The 19195-nt window shown below is 49.2% G+C and overlaps 1 protein-coding gene across 3 annotated transcripts in view; it reads left to right on the top strand.

Annotated features, from left to right (window-relative positions):
• The first annotated feature begins 292 nt into the window (after positions 1-292).
• The window catches only part of UBE2O (ubiquitin conjugating enzyme E2 O), a 53902-nt gene continuing 34999 nt past the window's right edge, over positions 293-19195 (top strand). For 2 of the 3 annotated variants that reach the window (XM_037808445.1, XM_037808444.1), the window contains exon 1: positions 293-739. In XM_037808445.1, coding sequence (XP_037664373.1) covers positions 341-739 — 399 coding nt within the window. In that variant the 5' untranslated portion in view covers positions 293-340. The remainder of the gene's footprint in view (positions 740-19195) is intronic. The other variant, XM_037808443.1, reaches the window with a different exon arrangement.

The raw sequence follows: 19195 nt of genomic DNA, 5'->3' as shown, positions 1-19195 counted from the left end.
CTCCACGGTCCTCCCGCCCCCCCTCGGCCACTCCCCTTTCCCTCGGTGACCCTCCTCCGGGGTCACCACCGCTACCCTCTCCATCGCTTTTCCCTCCGGCCCCGCCCCCCCGAGGATTCCATCCTTCCTACACCCCCCCCCCCCCGCAACAGCATCTCCAGCGTCCCCTAGCGACCAGGCGGTCGCTCCTAGCAACCGCATCTCGGTTCCCTGACGACGGCGGCACGTAGGGTCACGTCAGCGCGCCGTAGCCCCGCCTCCGGCGCCCGCTGGCCCCGCCCCCTATGCCTCGTTCGCCGCCGCCGCTGCCGCCGCCGCCCGAGACTCGCGCAGAGCAGTTATGGCGGATCCCGCAGCCCCCGCGCCTGTAGCTCCAGCTGCCGCCCAGGCCCCGGCCCCGGCCCCGGAGGCGGCCCCAGCCGCGGACGCTGCCCCCGCCCCGGATTCGGCCTCCGGGCGGTCCTCGGACTCCGGCCCCGAAGCCGGCTCGCAGCGCCTGCTGTTCTCTCACGACCTGGTGTCGGGCCGTTACCGCGGCTCGGTGCACTTCGGGCTGGTGCGCCTCATCCATGGCGAGGACTCGGACTCGGAGGGCGAGGAGGAGGGCCGCGGGAGCTCGGGGTGCTCGGAGGCCGGCGGCGCCGGCCACGAGGAGGGCCGGGCCAGCCCGCTGCGCCGCGGCTACGTGCGCGTCCAGTGGTACCCGGAGGGCGTCAAGCAGCATGTGAAGGAGACCAAGGTGCGGGCTGGGGGCGACCGGCGGGGAGAGCGAGGCGTGGCGGCCGGGGTGGGGTGCGGCAAGGCGGCGCGGAGGACGCGGGGGTCGTCTCCGGCTGCTGGGGGCCCAGGGGGCCGCTGGCTGGGGGTCGCGGGAGGCAGGGGCTAGAGCCCTAGGCCTTGGCAGGGTAGGTGTGCCAGGCGCTGTCCGGAATGGTGCAGCTGCAGTGGGCCTAGGGGGCAGGACAAGCCTCAGCAAAGGGTACGGAGGCTCCGGTGCAGTGAGCCAGTGCAAAGTCATTGCACCAGCCCGGGGAGCACGCGCCATCTCTGTGCTGTGCTGGCCTGGGACGGGCCCTGGGCTTCCCGACTGGAAGGGGACTTTCACACCGTGCGGTGCTGCGGTGGCGGCCGCAAGAGCAGAGACGGGGACGAACTGCAGGGGGGACTCCTCAGGCTCTCGGGCGCGTTCAGCATTACACCAGTGCGGCGTTTTGCTGACCCCCAAGGAGCTACCTACCGCATTGTGCATCCAAAAGGGAGGCCGTGCGGTGTCGGTGCGGGGAGAGCTTGTGGGCGTTCCAAAGCAAAGATCCAGGGGGAAATCTCGGCCGATAGAAAAACCGGCGAAGTTCATTAGATTACAGAATTCACGGATTCGTTCTGGTGAAGAAATTCAGAGCTGTTTTTGGTTGACCTTACTGCCTTATTTAATCGCTGAGGGGAACTTTGGGAGTAAAATCATTAGCGATCAGAGCCTCGCTGTTAATATACTGGGGGAGAATGTGACAGCTGCCCCGTGGATTGACGACTTCTGAGTGCATTTGCACTTCTTGAGAAAAATGCTACAGAGAGCCACCAATTTGGAAACCTGGAGGGTTTTTCTGGCCCAGGGGCTGTTAGGCAGACATCATATGTTATTGTGGTGAGGCTGGTGAATTTAGCAGTTTTACAAACGAAAGGGATTATCACCGAAAGCCAGAAACCTTGAACCAAGGTTGGTCTGGTGGCTTTTTGTGTCTTGTTTTTCTGAGAGTGAATTCCTATCAGTGATTCACACACACACACAAACACACACCCTATATCTTATGCTCCTTCTGCCTCTCCTCCTTCCCTCGCCCTTCAGGAAGACATTTCTAAGCAGGAATCAGCCGGAGCCATTGGGGCTGCCCAGGATGCAGAGAGGTCTGATTTCGGGGGAGGGCACTTTAGAAGTTAGTCTGGGTTTCTCTCACTCTGGGAGACAAAGGAGACAGAGGAACAGGGCTCATGCCACACTACAAAGGGGGTCTGCAACGAAGGCTCCCGGCAGGCAGAGAGGCCCCACTCCCGGGAAGAGCCTGTGATCCATTTCCCGGTGGCAGAAGTGAATGCTGCTACCAACAGGGTCTTTTTCTTGCTAGCGCGGATCTCCAGACTCACAAATCCACACCCATGACCCCCAGGTTCCCCTCAGAAAAATGCAAATCAGGCGATAGTTTCTCAGATGCAGAAAGGAAATTTTGAGTTCATTTACAAAAGTATTTGGAAAATAATACTTTCTGCCATGGAATGCTTGTTAAAAACCACCACCAGTATTGCTATGTCGGGAGGAAGGGTTGCTGCTTTATATACTGTGTTTGTGCATTGTCCTCCTAGCACATGGTGGCTGGTGTCTTTCTGTGAGTTTAAAGACAAGTGTTTCCTCCAACCGTCTTCTCTAGGGGTCTGTGACTTCTGGAACGCAACTCACTTTGACTCTTGCTTTCTGAGTGCGGTGGCCGCCTGCTCTGGGAGTCCGATGGAGGCCGGCCCAGCCTGCTGGTGGACCCTGTGGTGTTTATCAGTTGTCATTCCTGCCCATCTCGACTTTGGTGGTTAACTTTGTTTGCGGCTGTGTTCAGTCTGCCTCCTCCACCGTGTATAATTATACAACGTTTGACTTAAAATACTTATATTGAAGCTAAATAGGAAATGACTTGGATATATTTGAAGCTGCCCTCTTCTGACTTTGTGTTTGTGGCAGTGCTTCTGTGGCTCGGGCCGTGATGTTTCTTTGCTATTGTAGTTTCTGTGCTTCTGGGCTTAGCAAAGGCCAGGGCTTGTGGAAGTTACAAGAAAAGGCTGGATTGCAGTGCCCACCTATGGTGGCAGAACCCAGTTCTTCTTCTTTCAGGACTTGAGACTAAGTTTATTTGGGGAAGGGGGTGGGGACTTTTATTCTTCCAGAAGTTTATACCTGATGGGTGGTTCCCAGCCACCATGACAGATGACCCTGGTTAGCTGAACAGCTTTCCTGCTCTGCTTCTGGCCACTGACTGAGGTGGCAGGGTGGGTCCTGGGATGTTGCAGCAGGATAGTTTAGGGAGGTTTTCCTTCTCACCTCCCACTCCTTGTAAATTCCCTGGAGGCGACAGGGTGAGGTAAAGGAAGGCTCATTCGACCAAGACGGATCCCTCCTCCGTGGCTTAGCTGGTTATGAAATTGGAGAACTCAATTATTGATGGAATAATGCAGTGACAGTCTTGGGAAACTTTTTTTTTTAAAGCTGCCACCTCGTACAATTTTTTTAAATAGTGTCCATTTCGTGTGGAGTCCTTAGTAGGCTATAGGTATTTTTGTAGTTTCATGATAATTTGGAGAGCAGTGAGTAAAGGTTTAATATTGGTCTCTTAATTTCTTTTAAGTGTTTAATGAACAATTTCACAAGAAGGGATGATACGACTGGGCAGTCCTCCCCTTTCCCTGCCACCTCCATGAAAATTATCCGCAGAAATATAATACATTCTTCCCTGAAACTGCAGAATTTATGGCCCAGTTTCTGAGGCTTCCGGCAGCCAAAGTTAAGCTTCTTTAGGACTTGAAAGAATTAGGCGGCCAGTGCCCCTTATATGTGCCTTCTTTTCCTCAATTTTTTGACCCCTTTATTCACTTGAAACTTCCCGTCTCACCTCTGATCTCCTGTGTGGAGCTCACCCCTTCCCCATCAGTGGGCAGCCGTTCAGTAAAATTGTGGAATAAAGCCAAATGCTGGCCATCCCTAAAGCCTTCTTGAATCCTGGCCGGACATGGTGGTTCTCTCTGGCCCCCACCTGTCATGCACGGTGGGACAGGATGGTCCCCTGTAAAGGAGAGAGTGGGACCGGACCGCTGCCTGGCAGTTCAAGTTCACCTTTCCTTTTGGAGGCCTCCTGTTGAGGCTTGACCTTTCTTTTGCTTTCCCACCTTCCTGTGCATTTGCCTTTTGCTTTAAGTTGCCACAGCATTTGGGGTCTCGCCTGGTTTGAGACTTAATGACACTAAAGTAAAGCTGTCTGTCTGTGATCAGCCTGCTCTGTGAGGGTGTGAGGCTGTGTGTGTGTGTGAGTGACTGTGTGAAGCACCCCTGATGACAGGTCCCTCAGGGATTGGCTTTTCAGTTTATTTTTGGCTCCCACTCAGGCCAGCATCTCCATGGGGAAAGCTCTAGGTGGAGCATCAGGCATGTGAAGTTCGCCTCTCTTGTCCAGGTGCTGGGCCCATTAAATGCAGTCATTCTTAGTGATGTAATAGGAAGAAGTTATGTAAGGTTAACCAAGATGTGGGACTCAGTGCATCTAATTGCATTTTATCCAGATAGGATAACAGCTCTTTTAGACTCTAAAAGCTGTTTTGTGATTTATTCTTTGTCCCTCGGCTGTCCCCCTTCTAACTCCTGGGCCTCAGTGCTTTCACAGTGCCCCTGGTGGGCAGCCGCCTGACGCAAGGGCACTTTGACCAAAGCCAGCTGTCTTCTGAGGGGTGTGTGTTTGTGTAACGTGTCTGATCAGAAGTCAGAACCCTCAGATGCTCCTCCTGGCTGTCAAGTACTCTAAATGACCTTGGCCAAGTCACTGCCTCATTTTCTCTCTCTGCAATGAAATACGGAATTCTTTCTTTCTAGTTCCTGAACTGAGCCTGCACAGTTGGAATAACCCCCAGGGTCGTGCCTGGGATGGCAGCTTTGTTATTAGCAGACAGCACTGTGTGGTAGGGTAGAGGGTGCCAGCTCCATCCATCCCTTCAGGAAACCTCTTCTGGGCATCACAGGGTGCTGCTACACCAAAGTGGCGCCTTGGAAAGCAAAATGTACAACAGGAGTGTTTTTTTCAGTGGCATAGGAATTCCCAACTGACCATGTTGTTGCTTGTGACCAGGTGGATTTCAGATTTATTTTTATAGGTTTCTTCTTTATTAAGTCTCTTTATAACTATTCATGAATGTCACTCGTCTGTACTTTATAAGAAATTCAGTAATGCACATTTAAAGTAACACCTGCTGAAGAATGGGGGTAGAATGAATATATATATATGAATGTATGTGTGCATGTCTGTCTGTTTTCAGAATCAAGAAGACAACTTTTGAAATTCCCAAAAGACAGATACTGAGATGATGAATTACAAGGATGGTGGACTGTTGCTTTTGCATGTGCAGATAGGAATGAGAACACACGTGACAGTGTTGACTCCGTGCCCGCACTCCCAAGTGCTGGATGTGAATACTCACTCCTTAAGTGTGCGTTACTCACTACAGCCCTGCGAGTTAGGTGCTATTATTATCCTATTTCAGAGGGGAGAACTGAGGAACAGACAGGTTAAGTAACCTGCCCAATGTCACATGCTGAAAAGGGGAGGAACCTCATTACAAATGAAGTGGATATATTGTTTGTTCTCCCCTGAGAATGTTTAAGTAACGGATTCACAGGTCATTACTAGACCAGAGTGCCCTGCTCAGACGTGGTCACAGGCCCTGGGTTGGCACTGATCATTCAGTGTTTAGACAGTTGAAAGTCTTGGTAGAATGGAGGCAACCACAGGTGAAGAGTGGAAGGAGCAGCGGGTGGGCCGGTTGGGAGTTGTACCAGGGGGGCAGGAGGAGGGCAGCATGGGTAGGGCTTAGTATGGACGAAATACTACATTGGCGCTGTACTTCTGCCATTCCCCATTTTTCATTCTGTGGCCTCTCAGCCATTCTCAGAACAACTGTGAAAAACACATTGTATTTCCAGAGAACCTTTGAATGCCCCTAGATGTTGAATGAAAGCCACCTCTGTAGGCTGAGTCATTCCAACACCAGTTTTCTTTCCCACCTCCATCTCCTAGAGCAAAACGAGCACAATCCGTCTGTTCCCTCTCAGAAGTGGCCGTCCGAGGAAATCCAGCTTGACCTGCAGCCCCCAGAAACCTCCGGCCCCCTCCCTGGCTGCTCCTGTCCTTCTGCTGGGAATGCTGAGTCAGGAACCAGGCTTAGGAAGGATCCCTCGGAGAGAGGCTCAAGGCCTCCTCCTTGCCAGCTCCCTTTCCTGTCAGTTTTCTTATTTTATTTATTGTATTTTATTTTGTTCATGTGTCCGTCTTTGCTTAAAGTCAGTGAATTTCTAGGCCAGATTCAGGTATCTGAAGTAGTTATATTGTCCTGATCCATGGTATGCTGCAAACACATTCTGGAGCAAACTGGAAATAACATCTAAAGATAGGCTTAGACACTCTCGTTCACTAAGTTAAGATGCTCCCTTTCTCTGGGAGCACGGCTGAGGCACACCTGGCTACTGGGCCACCATTCACAGGTATAGCCAAGAAAACGGTACAGAGCACCCAAAACAAGAGCCACCAGTCCACCCCGTGTCACAGTACAGGCCTCCCAATTCAAATCACCTGTACTCAAAGGTAAATTTACAAAACCTCTAGAAGAGGCATGTGCTGTCACAGCTGGGATCACTGCCCTTGGTAAGCAGGCATCTGCACGAGCCTGTGTCACACTGAAGACACATCGAAAAAGACTTTGTCATTTGTTAGTCCACTGAGAGCAGCAGTAAGTCCAATATCTGTTGAAATGTTTTGTGCGAATAGATTCTTGTCTACCTCTGGAAGTTGGCTAGTTTTTCTGGTTAAGATGTTGAAGTTCAGTTTTCCTTGATAGGCTCACCTGGTCCACGATTTTCCCTCTTGGGCATTATGCTCCTGCCTCCCGACCGGTGCCACCCACCTCCTTTGCCAGAACTCATGGACGCAGCCGTCTCTCAACCTTCAGTTTGGCCTGGGCCTTTCTCCCTGGTTCGGCTGTTGCTCTCCGGGTGTTTCTGCCCAGGACATTCAAGGTCTTTCTGTCCCTGCCCATCCCATGTCATTGTCACCCGCGCTTTTCTCTTTTTCATTTTCCTGCTCTTTCCAGAGGAACTTTTCTCTGCTGTTTTTCTTGTTTTACTCATGGGACTCATGGAATCCAATGGAACTTGTAGAGCCAGCACTTTGAAGAAAGACAAGTGCTACAGAGTGTGACGTGAATTGCCGTGACAGCAGTGCTGGGCCTGGGCTCAGTGCCTGGCGGGGCGGTTTCTGTGACGAATGGCTTCTCTGAAAGTGCCGTCCTGCAGCTGTGACCTGGGAGGGCATGACTTGTGCTCCTGTCCCCTTCCCGGTGCTTAGCCTGTAATTTAAACGGCTAACTGAAAGGGGAAAGGTCACAGTCAGGTACCTGTATAAAGGGCTTTCCAGTTTGCAAGCGCTGTCCTGTGACTTCACTGGGTTTTTGTGTTTTTAACCATAACTGCTGCTGCATCATCTGCTTTTGCATCTCTTAGTGAGCGGGAATGTGAATTCAGAACTGCTTCTGTTCTGACATTCAGCCAGCCTCCCAGAGCGCCATCAGGGACCTCCTGCCATATGTGTGGTTACAGACAGGGAAGAGCAAATTGCTTACCGGAATTTTTTATAGTTCAGAATAAAATTGAATCATGTTAATGGATAACCCTCTGGATTTATCTACTGCAAGGTTATTTGCTCTTGTTTTGCTCTTTAGCTACACTCTGCAGTTGAGAATTTAATGTCTTTCGACCCATGACTGTCCTGGGTGGATCCTTTGATCGCTTTCATTCCACTCACCCAGAGCCCCAGCTAGACACAGGTATACAGTTTTCCCATGAAGCTGGATTGCGAAAAGCAAATAATTTATGTATGTATATTTTATGTTATAATTTAAATTTATTATTTAAATATTGCAAGCAAACAATATAACATTCAGAAGTATTCAGTTGGGCAGTAAGTACTGGAATGGATGTCCTTTTTGGTTTAAATCTGGTTGGTTATTTGGCGAGGGACTTACGGTTTGTTTGCATATTTTGAGAGACCCCAGTATTTAATAGTCTGCCGGTAAGTCAAAGAAATAAGACACCAGAGCACTCTTTAAATTGATAGCATTGCTATATCTGATAATGATTCTGAGTATGACAATTCAAAATAAAACATTAAGATACGAGTCATACTTTAAAAAAAAAAAGGCAGTCAGTCCTACTTGACAATTAAATGGAAACTCTCAACTAGCGCTGAGGAGAGGCTTCCTGCAGTCACCCTTAAAAATCCTTCATTTGCATCCTGCAAGCGAGAGCTGGTCTTTCACACCAGCAGCTCTGTTGATGTTTTTCATCATCAGGGTTTTAATTTTGCTCCTTTTTGTGGGAGCTGCTGCTGTGATGAGGGCTGACGGGCCCCCTTAAGTGTAGATAAGAAGGTATAGAGACACAAATACATGGCTCTGTGTGACTTCTGGAAGCATCAAGGCTTGACATATTGCAGTGCAGAAAGCATCCCATATTTGTCGGCTCTGCCTGTTTAATTACTTAAGGGATTTTGAGGGCCCTGAAGGTTGATGACATCATCTTTAAGCTAAGGAAGGAAGAGCATCTCTCTCTACCCTCAGCGTGCTTTGGGGGCCTCCGACTACCCGACTGGTGGAAATGGATGACTGTCTCCGTTTCCTTACTATATGCTCACCCCTTAGCCTTTCTCCCTCCGGCTTCTCACACCTCTGGCTGTGACCGGCTCTCCTGAAGGTCACAAATGACCAATGAATTCTTGGTCACTGCATCTGCTGACATTCTCTTGGTCCTCGTCCTCATTTGGACCCATCAGCCTTGTTTAACAAGGTCAATCATGCCCTGTTGGTGGAAACTTCCCTTGGCTTCCGTTACTTCAGACTGTACCGAATGTTTTTCCCTCTTTCGCCTTTTGCCTTCTTCTTCTTGCCCCTAAATGTGAGACTTTCCAAAGACCTGGCCCCTCTCTCCCCCTTCTCTTCTCACCACTCCCTCCCTGTCTTCTCTTCAGCCATCTCATCCACACCCTGAGCTGCAGCTTGTACCCATATTTAGATGACTCGCAGCACCTCCCGTTTCCACCTGCTTGCCTGATAGCTCCATCACGTCATCTAGAACCTCAGACTTTGCGGGTATAAAATCTTATGATTGCGACAGCCTCCCACCCCCAAGGGTGGAGGTTTTTTGTTTTACCTTTTTCTTCTTGTGGCTCAAAACAACTCTTACTTATTATCTCACAGTCTCCATGGGGTCCAGGCTTGACCTGGCTGGGTCCTCAACTCAGGCTCCCAGGCTGCTGTCAAGGTGGGCTGGGGCCTCCTCTGAGGTGCACCTACTCTCTCAGGCTCAGGTGCGTGCGGGCAGAATTAAAGTCCTCATAGCCGTGGAACACCCACCATCTTGCTTCTTCAAGGCCAGCAGGAGAGAGTCTCTGCTGTCTCTTTTAAAGGGCTCACCTGGGCTCACCTGGTTAGTTTCTCTACTTATGAAAAACTTTTACAAGTTGGAAGACTAGGACAGTGATTTCTACCTACCAACCACTATGAGTCGGCAGTTAACATTCCACCATGTTTGCTTTATCTACATATATATGTGTATGTCTTTGAGAGGTAAACATTATCTTTTCCTGAGCCATTTGTAAGTTAATAGCAGACATTGTGGCACTCCAACCCTAAATATGTAAGCTTGCATCTCCTAAAAATAAGAACATTTGGGATCAGTTTTAATTTAACTTCTTTGGCCTCCCATTCTAATTCATCATCAGCCCTTTGTTTGGAATGCCTCTTGCATACTTTGCCTGTGTTTCCCTTCTGCAGCGCTGGTTTGCCCTCCCATGGCCCCCTGCCTGGGCTGGCTTGGCCTTCTCCCAGGTCTTCCTGCTTCTAGATCTTCCATCGGCCCAGCATATGCCAGCCACCACAGGCTGACCCTCCTCGGTCACTGCTCAGAGCGCATCAGGACCCAGCCTCTTACTGTGCCTTAGTTTGTCCCCGGGCCCTCTCCCCTGTGTTTCGAGCTTTGTTTCCTGCTTTCTCAGTGGACACCTGCCCACCTGGACTACTTTCCCCAGGTCGCGCATGTTCTTCTGGCCTCTGAAGCCCCTTGGCGCTGAGACAACACACACGGGCGTCTCTCTGGTTTGGAAGCTCCTTGAGAAACAAGCACAGGGACTCCTAAAGCTTGTATTTGGAGCAGCTCACATGTAGATTCTTGGGAAATATTTGAACGAGTGGCTGGAGTGCTCCGTTCCGCTTATCCCACTTACCTACCAAAGAATATTCTTTGTGTTTGTCCACGTGCCTCATGGGGCTGAGTGGGCCCCTGGCCAGCTGACACCCCCAGGCCACTGCTCCCAGGGTACTAGGTAGGTTGACTTCGTAATTTATTGCCCAAACGGGACCCTTGTGAGAACACTATGAATAATTGCTCCAGGCCTGGGCGGACGGGTCTCCTGGTACCAGGTGGAGCAGGTTAATCAGAGTCTGCCCCGCTGTAGCCACTGTTTCAGCAGCTTCCGTCCCGAAGCTCGCCCAAGCAGAGTGTGTGCCCAGTGGGTGAGGACCTGTGAGTAACCGGCACGCTGGGGTTAAATCCCAGCAGAAACTGAGACCCTCTCCTGGCCACAGGGCTCCCCCGGAGCCCGGGCAGTGATGAGACTGGGAGGGTCGGCCTTTGAGGCCGGTGACATCTCCCTGGTCGCTGCTACTCTGGGTTACCACCAGGTTCCCAGACCCGGCAACCCCGCATGGTTTGGGAAAAGCACCAGCTTAATTTTCAGAAGCCACCTGAGTTCTGGGGTGCCTAGTAACACCCAGACCTTGGTGGGACCACCCACCCTCTCTGGACTCCTCCCCCTCAGCTTGTCACACCTGGCCACTGCTCCCAGGGCTGTGGTGCACCTGACAGCCAGGAACCCCACCCGCGTGCCAGTTCCGTGAATGGTGGGCAGCTCTGCCGTCACCTTCGGGGCATGGTTGGGTTCTGCAGCAAAAGAAGGCTAAGCCCCTGCACGAGCACCAGGCTTGTCACCTGGGCTCTGTGCTCTGCCTGCAGCCGGAGCCCGGGGAGGGCCCTGGGGCAGCCCCTTCCAGCACGTAGGCCAGGCCCGGTGCTTGGACAGCAGCGGCATCAGCTGGGTAGAAAGCCTGTCACCAGCTCTGCTCAGCAGGGGTGGCGGCAAGGAGAGCATGAACCCAGGAAATCCAGACCAGCATGGCCTCACCTGGGGCTCCTGCTAAATGCAAGTTACTCTGATTCAGTGGGTCTGGGGTGGACCAGGGGTCTGCCTTTCTAATGTGCTCCCAGGTGCTGCTGTGGTCCTCGACCACCCTCTGAGTTGCACTGATACAGGAGTCCTTCAGAAACCCCGTGGACGTCAGTAGGTTCGGGTTCGTAGCCCCCAAATTTAAGCATGAGACCGACCTGAGGTTTTTGTCTTCCCTTTGCTTACTCTTCTAGTGTCAGTGTTGATGAACCAGAAACTGTCAAAAGGTTGGCCCCAGGAGGGGGAGAGCTGGGTGGACCCGTGCTCGGGCAGCCCTTCAGCCCCTGGCCCTCATCACCTCCTTCTTGTCAGAGAGATCTGCTTCCTCCTCCCCTCCCCACTGTCTACTGACACAATCGTTAAGAAGTTTCATTGGATTTCCCTTCTCTTTAGAATGAAAATATGATCGTTGTTATGAGTAAAATGCCTCTAGTCGAAGAGGATATGATTTTTCAGCATTTAATGAAAATTGCTTTCCTTTATCCAGCGCTGTCTCAGTGGATTGCCTGCTATGTGCCAGGCAGAATAATGCAAGCTTTGCATATGTTATCTTAGTCTTTCCTTAAAGTAGCCTGTATCTCCATTTTCAAGAGGAAGAAGCTGAAACCCAGAGAATGCCTGTCATTCGCCCAAGGTCATGCAGCCAGAGTGTGGCAGAGGTGGGCTCGAGCAGGCCTGCTGTGCCAAAGCACAGACCCTTCCCACCTTTCCATGGGCTGCACGGCTGCCCCCTCACCAGGAGAGGGGGTCTGTGGGGACTACAGAGGTGCTCCACTTGCCCCCCAACCAAGGCCCTGCCCTCCAGGTTAGGGTAAAGGGCCACGTGGGCTTTGCAGGCTTTACTGTTCTGTCACAGCTACTCAGCTTTTGCAGTTGTGGCACAGAAGCAGCCGTAGAAAATAAGCAAACAAATGGGTATGGCTGTGTTCCAGTGAAATTTTATTTTAAAAAATAGTAAGTGAAGGCTGGATGTAAATTTTCTGGTAGCCACATTTTTAAAAATTAAGAGAAATAGGTGGAATTAATTTTAAGAATATATAATTATAATTACAATATATCCAAAATATATCAGTACATGATCAATATAAAACTCAGTGAGATATTTGACACTCCTTTTTCCATACCAAGTCTTCAAAATCTGGTGTGTGTTTGAACTCAGAGCACATCACTGGCCACATTACAAGCGCTCAGTGGCCACGGGGCTCACGGCTGCTGCACCCGAGAGCACTGCTCCAGAAACGTAGTCTGGTGGGAGAGAGAAGCATCTCTCCACCCCCTTCCTCAGCATCACTCTCTTCATGGTGCCTAGCACCAGCTGGGATTGTATTGTGTTTCCTTGTTTCCTGTCTCTCCCGCCAAAAGGAAAGAGGAGGACAGAAGCCCTCATTCACTGCTCAGTCCTCAGTGCCTAGAACAGTGACCGGCCCGAAGTAGGTGCTCATGAGGTTTGTTTAATGAGCAAATGAGTCAGTACACGTGAGGCAGAAAGTGCCCAGCTCCGTCTGGAGGGTATAGTCAAAATTCTGAGAGAGTTTGGAGGTAGCTTTCAAGTGAGCCCCTGAATGATAACAGTTTGGAACAGTGGTGCTGAGAGGGAAGACAGCCCAAGTGGGAAAATCAATATGAACCAAGGCAGTAGAGGCAGAGAAGTCATAGGAAATGCATGGGAAATAGTGCAGTTTGGCTGGAGCAGCAGTTCTCAAACTTAGGCCTCAGAACTTCTATAAACTTAAAATTATTGAAGACCCCAATGAGCTGCTATTTACATGGATTATATCTATTAATACTTACCGTACAGTAAGTACAGTAGTACTTAGTTTAAAAGTTTAAAACCCAAATGTAGCCAAGCACATTCTGTTAGCCACCCGAGTGGTGATGTCATTACACATCATGTAGCCTCTGGAAGATTCCACCATAGACTTGTGAGAGCAGAGGGGAAAAGGCAAATAGCATCTTAGTGTTACTATGGAGTAAGATTTGACTTTGGACCTCCTGAAGGGATCTCGGACTCAGGGATCCCTACTAGAGATGGCATGTAGGAAGACAGTGAGCAAGAGTGCTGGCGAGCGAGGTTGGGGTTCCTTTGGAAATAATACCGATAGTTAATGTTTACCATGCATCTGCTGTGTTCCAGGCACTGCTCTAAGCACTTTTCGTGTGTTAAGTCTTTAAACCTCACTGAACGAACCCTGCAAAGTAGGTGCTATTAGGGTTCATGTTTTATGGATGAGGTGGGATCTGAGGCTCTTGCCCAAAGTTGCAAAGTGGATGGAAGGACTTGGTTAAACGCGGGCAGGCCCTCCCACCGTCACATGGTCACCCACCCCTTGGAGTCTTGCATCACACTTACCTTGTGGTGTCAAGGTCTTTGAATGGCAGACCAAGGAGCTTGGATTTGTTTTGGTGCATAGTGAGGAACCACTTCAAAGTCTGCAGTGAATGATCTGGTGGCAGTGGACAGGTTGGGTTAGGTGGGGAGCTGGGAAGCCTGGAGACCAGGCAGGTGAGTTGTATTTTTTGTGTGCATTTAATTTGCATGACATCACATGTCTGTGCTTGACACCGAGTGCAGAAAGAACTGATTTTTCATACAAAATGGCCCCTCATTGTGAACCAACAGGTTCGTCCAGTATTTAATGGAAGAAACAGTGATCTTTTCCAATGTGAGATGAAAAACTTGTGTTGGACTTATTGATAGATTTAACAGATTTTTCAAGGATAATTTTGGTGGTGCTCAGTTTGACCTTGGGATCTAACCCCTAAGTAAAATTTGGACTCTTGACTCACAGTGGAAATAAAGTTTTGAGTCACTGTGGTGAATATTGGGAGGAAGGTGGGATGGCCGGGGACGGTTTCTCAGGTGGGCTTGCAGGCTCAGAGGCAAGAAGGACCCCGGGGAGTGACCACTAAAGCGTGTGTTATACGGCCTGGCGCCCAGCGTAGTCTGGGTGCATGCGGGGAGGCAGGAGACAGGGCTGCCTGGGGAGGGGGCATTGGCATGCCCAGGGCTTTTGTGGGGTCAGGAAAGAGATGAGGAGCCAGTCAGTTTATAACTTTAAGAAAATCTTTGGTAAGACTAGTGCATGCTCATTGTAGACGCGTGGTCCCCCTGTATGGGCCCCTGCGTAGAGGGAGCGGGAAAGGGAGAAGCGTGGAGGAAGGCTTGTGACTGCCCAGGCGGGTAGTCCTGTTAGTGATTGCCGGGTGGACAGAGTACAAGTGGGTGCGGGTTCAGTTTTGGGCACAGTGGGCTTCGCATGCCAGGAAACACCCTTGTGAAGGGAGATATCTGCCTTGGAAATGTTTCTTCCATCTGTCCCCATCTTTTATTCTTATTGCTGCTCTATTTCTTATGTAACCATGGTATATTTATCAAAAGTAAGAAATTAACATTGATACTCCACTCTAAACTAAATCACACACTTTTATTTGGATTAGTTTTCCACTAATGCCCTTTTTCTGTTCCAGGATCCATTCCCAGGATGCATTTGGAATGTTGGGAAAAACTTTCCTAATTGATCTTTCTCTTTCTTCTCATCTAATCCACACTTTCATACTCTCCTCTAAACGTTATCTTTCTGAAATATTTTGTTCAGAAGGGAGGCCGACAGCTTCTGATGCTAGGGAAAAGGGGTCAAGCAATACTTTCAAAATGAGGAGACTCAGAAGTCATAAGTAACGGTGGAGAGACTTTGAGTAGAGAGAGGACAGCTGGAAGCAGAGAGGCACTGGGGTGAGACGCAAATGCAGGGTGAGGAAGGGGCATGCAGTGTAGACCCTTCTGCCAGGGTAATAGGAAAGTCTGCAAAGTTGATGGCCTGTTGTTCTGTTGCTGATGACCTACCACTGCAGAAAAGGTGCTGGAGCCGTTCTCTCATTTGTCTTAGATTTATTACTTTTTTTTTCTGATTGCTGAGTTATTTATACATGCTTAATGCAGCATGCAAGAACACACAAAAAGTCACCTGTAATTTCATCACTCAGGAATAACTACTTTTTAAAATTTAAATGGATGCTTATTCTAGTCTTGTATAAGCATTTAAATATTTTTGTTTACAGAAATATCATACTATGCTAACTTTAGTTTTTGTACCCCCACTCATCAAGCCTATAAACAGGTTAGATTCCAAAAAAGTGTTTGCCAGTGTCCCAGAGGGTTTCACGTTTGAAGTACCCATATGTGTCTCCACTGAATAGTGGAAGTGTTAAAACAGTCTTCTCTTTATTAATACATGTTCCTAAGGCATCTTTCCCCCATACAGCCCATTTATCTGCACTGAAAATCTGTTATATTTGTTGCTGTACAAGTGACCTCCTCTTTGGTGACCCTTGCAGGTGTCCCAGGACATTCCTCACTCATCAGAGAACCCACACTTGACATCGTCACCCACTTTGACATCACACCTATTCAAATGGGCTTGAACCTAAGGAATTGTCCCTGGCTTGTATTTTAAAAACAAACAACAGTAACAGCAAAACCTCTTGGCCACTTTTATGTTGCTTAGGCTTCAGGGTCTCAATTTTGAGCCTCCTCCCGAGTCGTGAGGTAACATCAGGCTAAGGTGGTGCTTGCCCGCTGACCGGTGCCCGAGTCTCTCCCTCTCGTCCCTCACTCTCCCTCTCATCCTTCACTCTCCCCTGCCTGCTCTGTGTCTGCCAGGCCTAGGACGGCACTGGGGGCACCCGCAGGAACTTGTTCAGCCCTTCAGAAACCTTCCTATTTTGGGTTATTCATTATACTCTTGAAATATTCATCATACTCTCTCTGCTTTTTTTATTGCAATTAATATCATCTGTACCTTGGAGACCTTCATAATCACATTCCTTTCTCTATCGGCAATTTCAGCGCCCACCACCTTTGTTCTTTTCCGATGTGATGGGGTTCATGTTTGTGAAACACACTCAAACTGAGGAAGGACAGAAATTAGGAAGGCCAGGTGGAACCATTTTTGTCCTGGAACATGGCTTTGGTCATGTCTACATTGTGCATAGCTAGAGGTATTTCTTTGTCATATTATTTTCTCCCCAGTAAAAAACTTCTTTTGATAACATGTTTTTTAATGAATGCATATAATCCCATCAGATAGATGAACCAGTGTTGCATTATCTAATATCCTCTTTTGGCCATTTAAATTGTTTTTTTCTACATATATCTTTGTCTACATCTTTACATTTCCTAGGACAAATTCCTAAATGGAGTTACTGGCTGTTTCAGTTTACTAAAGCTGCCAGAATGCAATATACCAGAAATGGGTTGACTTTTATGATGGGGATTTATTAGTTTACAAATTTACAGTTCTAAGGCCCAATGAAAATGTCCAGATGAAGGCATCAAGAGGAAGATGCCTTCTCTGAAGAAAGGCCGATGGCACCCGGGTTCCCCTGCCACTTGGGAAGGTAGATGGCCGGCATCTGCTGCTCCTTTGCTCCCTGCTCTCGTTGCTTTCAGCTTCTGGTTCTTTCAGTTTCTGTGTCTCCCTGGTTCTCCAGCTTTTCTCTCCAAGCTCTTTGGATGTTTCTCCTTCTCTTATCCTCATAAAGGGCTCCAGTAAAGGATTAAGACCCACCTTGAACTGGGTGGGTCACTTCTCAATTGAAACATCCTAACCAATAGGTCCCACCTACAACAGGTCTGTACCCACAGGAATGGATTAAAAGAACATGGCCTTTTCTGGGGTACATAACAGCTTCAAACCAGCGTGCTGGTCAAGGGTAAGAACATATTTTTAAGACTTTTGATACTTTTTACCAAACTATCATCAAGAAAAAGTGGTATCAATTTGCACTCAATCTCAGAATGCCTGTTTTCCTGCCATGGCGATGAGATCTTTTGTGACTTTTGCAGGGTTCTCTGGCTAGTTAGCAGCATATAGAGGACTAGAACGCTCGTCTCCTGACTGGGTGTGTTTTCTGGCTATTGTCCACTGCCACTGGGAAATAAGTCCTTCTTGTGTCAAGGGGTGTCCCCTGAGCTTTGTGGGCTGTGCCTTCAGTTCAGGGACTGTGTTCCCCAAGCAGCTGGACTAGGGCAGGATCCATTAAGGAACTCAGGGGAGGCAGGTGGTGGCTCAGATCCAGGGCTTGGCAGCGGCACGTGAACCTGAGATAGCTCCCCATCCACATCTGGAAGAGTAGGGCAGCATCTCCTGTAGTTGTTGGGAATCGGATGAGATCCCCTTTGTGAGGTGCTCAGCATAGCACCTGACCAGTAGTGACTCCAAACTGATAACTTAATGATTGGGGACCAGTTCAGCTCTGCCCGTTTCCCCATCTTGGTTGGAAGCCCACACAGTAAATATAATTGCCAGTTTAGGTGGGGAAGTGTTGCTAAGTAGCTTGTCTGTCACATAAAGCTGACTTGAAATCTAAATCTGTGTGTGTGTGTGTGTGTGTGTGCATCTATATATATTTAAGTGGATGGTATGTGGAAATGACACAGCATTCAAAAGGGTTGAAAGAGTATGTAGAAAAATGTTGAAATCTCCTTCCTATTCTTTCCACTCCCTAAGGGCAACCACTATGACCAGATACATTCTGTGCATGCTCTAGCATATAGATGTGCATGTGTATGTAGGTAGATCTTTTTTTATTTGATGTGAATAGTAGCTTTCTCTACGGCTGTTCTGCGCTCGCCAGGTGACAGCTTTGGATTCAGACAAACCTGAGTGTGGATTCTGATCTTACTCCTTCCAAGCTTTGTGGCATTGAGCAGCTGACCTTGAGCCTCCGTGGACCCACCACCACCCCCCTGAAGTGAGGATCCGTCACAGAGGGTTGTGGGGTTGCCGGGAATTGGGACTCAGTGGGGGGCTCGGCACCATCCCTGGCACGTCGAGGTCACTTCCTGTCTTTCCTCACTCTGAAGTGTTGTCCTTCGTGCCAGGTGGTTGAGTTGAACTCAGCTTAGTGCCCTTCGGGAGTGACCAGTTCTGCCGTTGGAGGGCAGAGTGGGTCAGCACCTGAGCCCTCCTTTAGGACAGGTTCGCTCAGGAGCTGCTGGTGTAGCCGGCAAGGGTGGAAGGGCACACAGAGGTATTCACATTGAAAGGCTTTTGTGAGAGGAGGAAAAAGACAGTTTTTAAAGAAAAGCTTAAGTGCAAACGTATTCCCAGAAACATCCCTAAGTGCCGTTCAGGTCCACTCTGGTGATTTGCCCAAGTGGGACTTGTTGACTTGGTGCCAGAGTCCAGGCTGGGGCTGCTTCTGGTGCTCCTTGCAGAAGCAGTGGCAAAACCGAGAGGACCTTCCACATCCCAAGTGCACACAGGCCTTTCTGCCTCCCTTCTCCAGGACGGAGTTATCCTAATAAATACCTGCAATCCGTGTTTCTTTCAAGTGACTCCAGTGAGAAACTTCCCAGATGACCCAGCTTACAGTAGGATTATGAATATGTCCTGTATATTTACAGTGTCCGGAAAGTCGTAGGCTCCCCGTGATTCCCAAGGCAGGAGTTGCTTCCTGCGCTCCGCGGTCTCCCTCCTCTCCACCGCTCCCGAGGGCCCTGGCAACTCGCACCGTCCTCTTCTGCGGTTGAGTTTCAGCTGCGGCATGCTCCTTGTAGGGGGTCGCCAGCCGAGCCCCCGAGATGACGTTGGCTATATTGCTGAGCTCCACAGTGTGTCCAGGGCATCCAGTGGTGGGACTGGAAGTGGTCCTAGAGATGGTTCAGCTGGACCCCTTCTTTTATAGTTGAGGAACTGGGACTCAGAGAAGCTAAGTGATGGGATTGAGGTTGATGGAAGTCATAAATGGTCAAAGAAGACTAAGGCATGGGAAAGAAAAATCCACAGGAGGAGACACTTCTATTTTCTAAGAGTGGGAGGTTTCAGGAGTGCTGATTTTAGTTTTCCGGTGATTTACAATTGAGAACAGACTCTGATGTTTGACTTGAAAAATAAATCTGTAATACAGAGAATTTACAGGGCACATTATGACTCAGGAGACTCATCCAAGAAAACTTCCTACTAAAACCTGTAGAACCAGGCAGTCACTAATTGCAAATCATATCTGAGATGCTAACATGGCTTGCCTTTTTAAAAATAACAGCTTTATTGAGATAAAATTCACATACAGAGAATTAATCATTTTACAGTGTACTATTCAAGTGGGTTTTAGCATATTCACAG

The sequence above is a fragment of the Choloepus didactylus genome, chromosome 18 (assembly GCF_015220235.1).
Source record: "Choloepus didactylus isolate mChoDid1 chromosome 18, mChoDid1.pri, whole genome shotgun sequence".
NCBI lineage: Eukaryota > Metazoa > Chordata > Mammalia > Pilosa > Megalonychidae > Choloepus > Choloepus didactylus.
The sequence above is the reverse complement of the archived record's forward strand: the minus strand, read 5'-3'. Positions and strand labels throughout refer to the sequence as shown.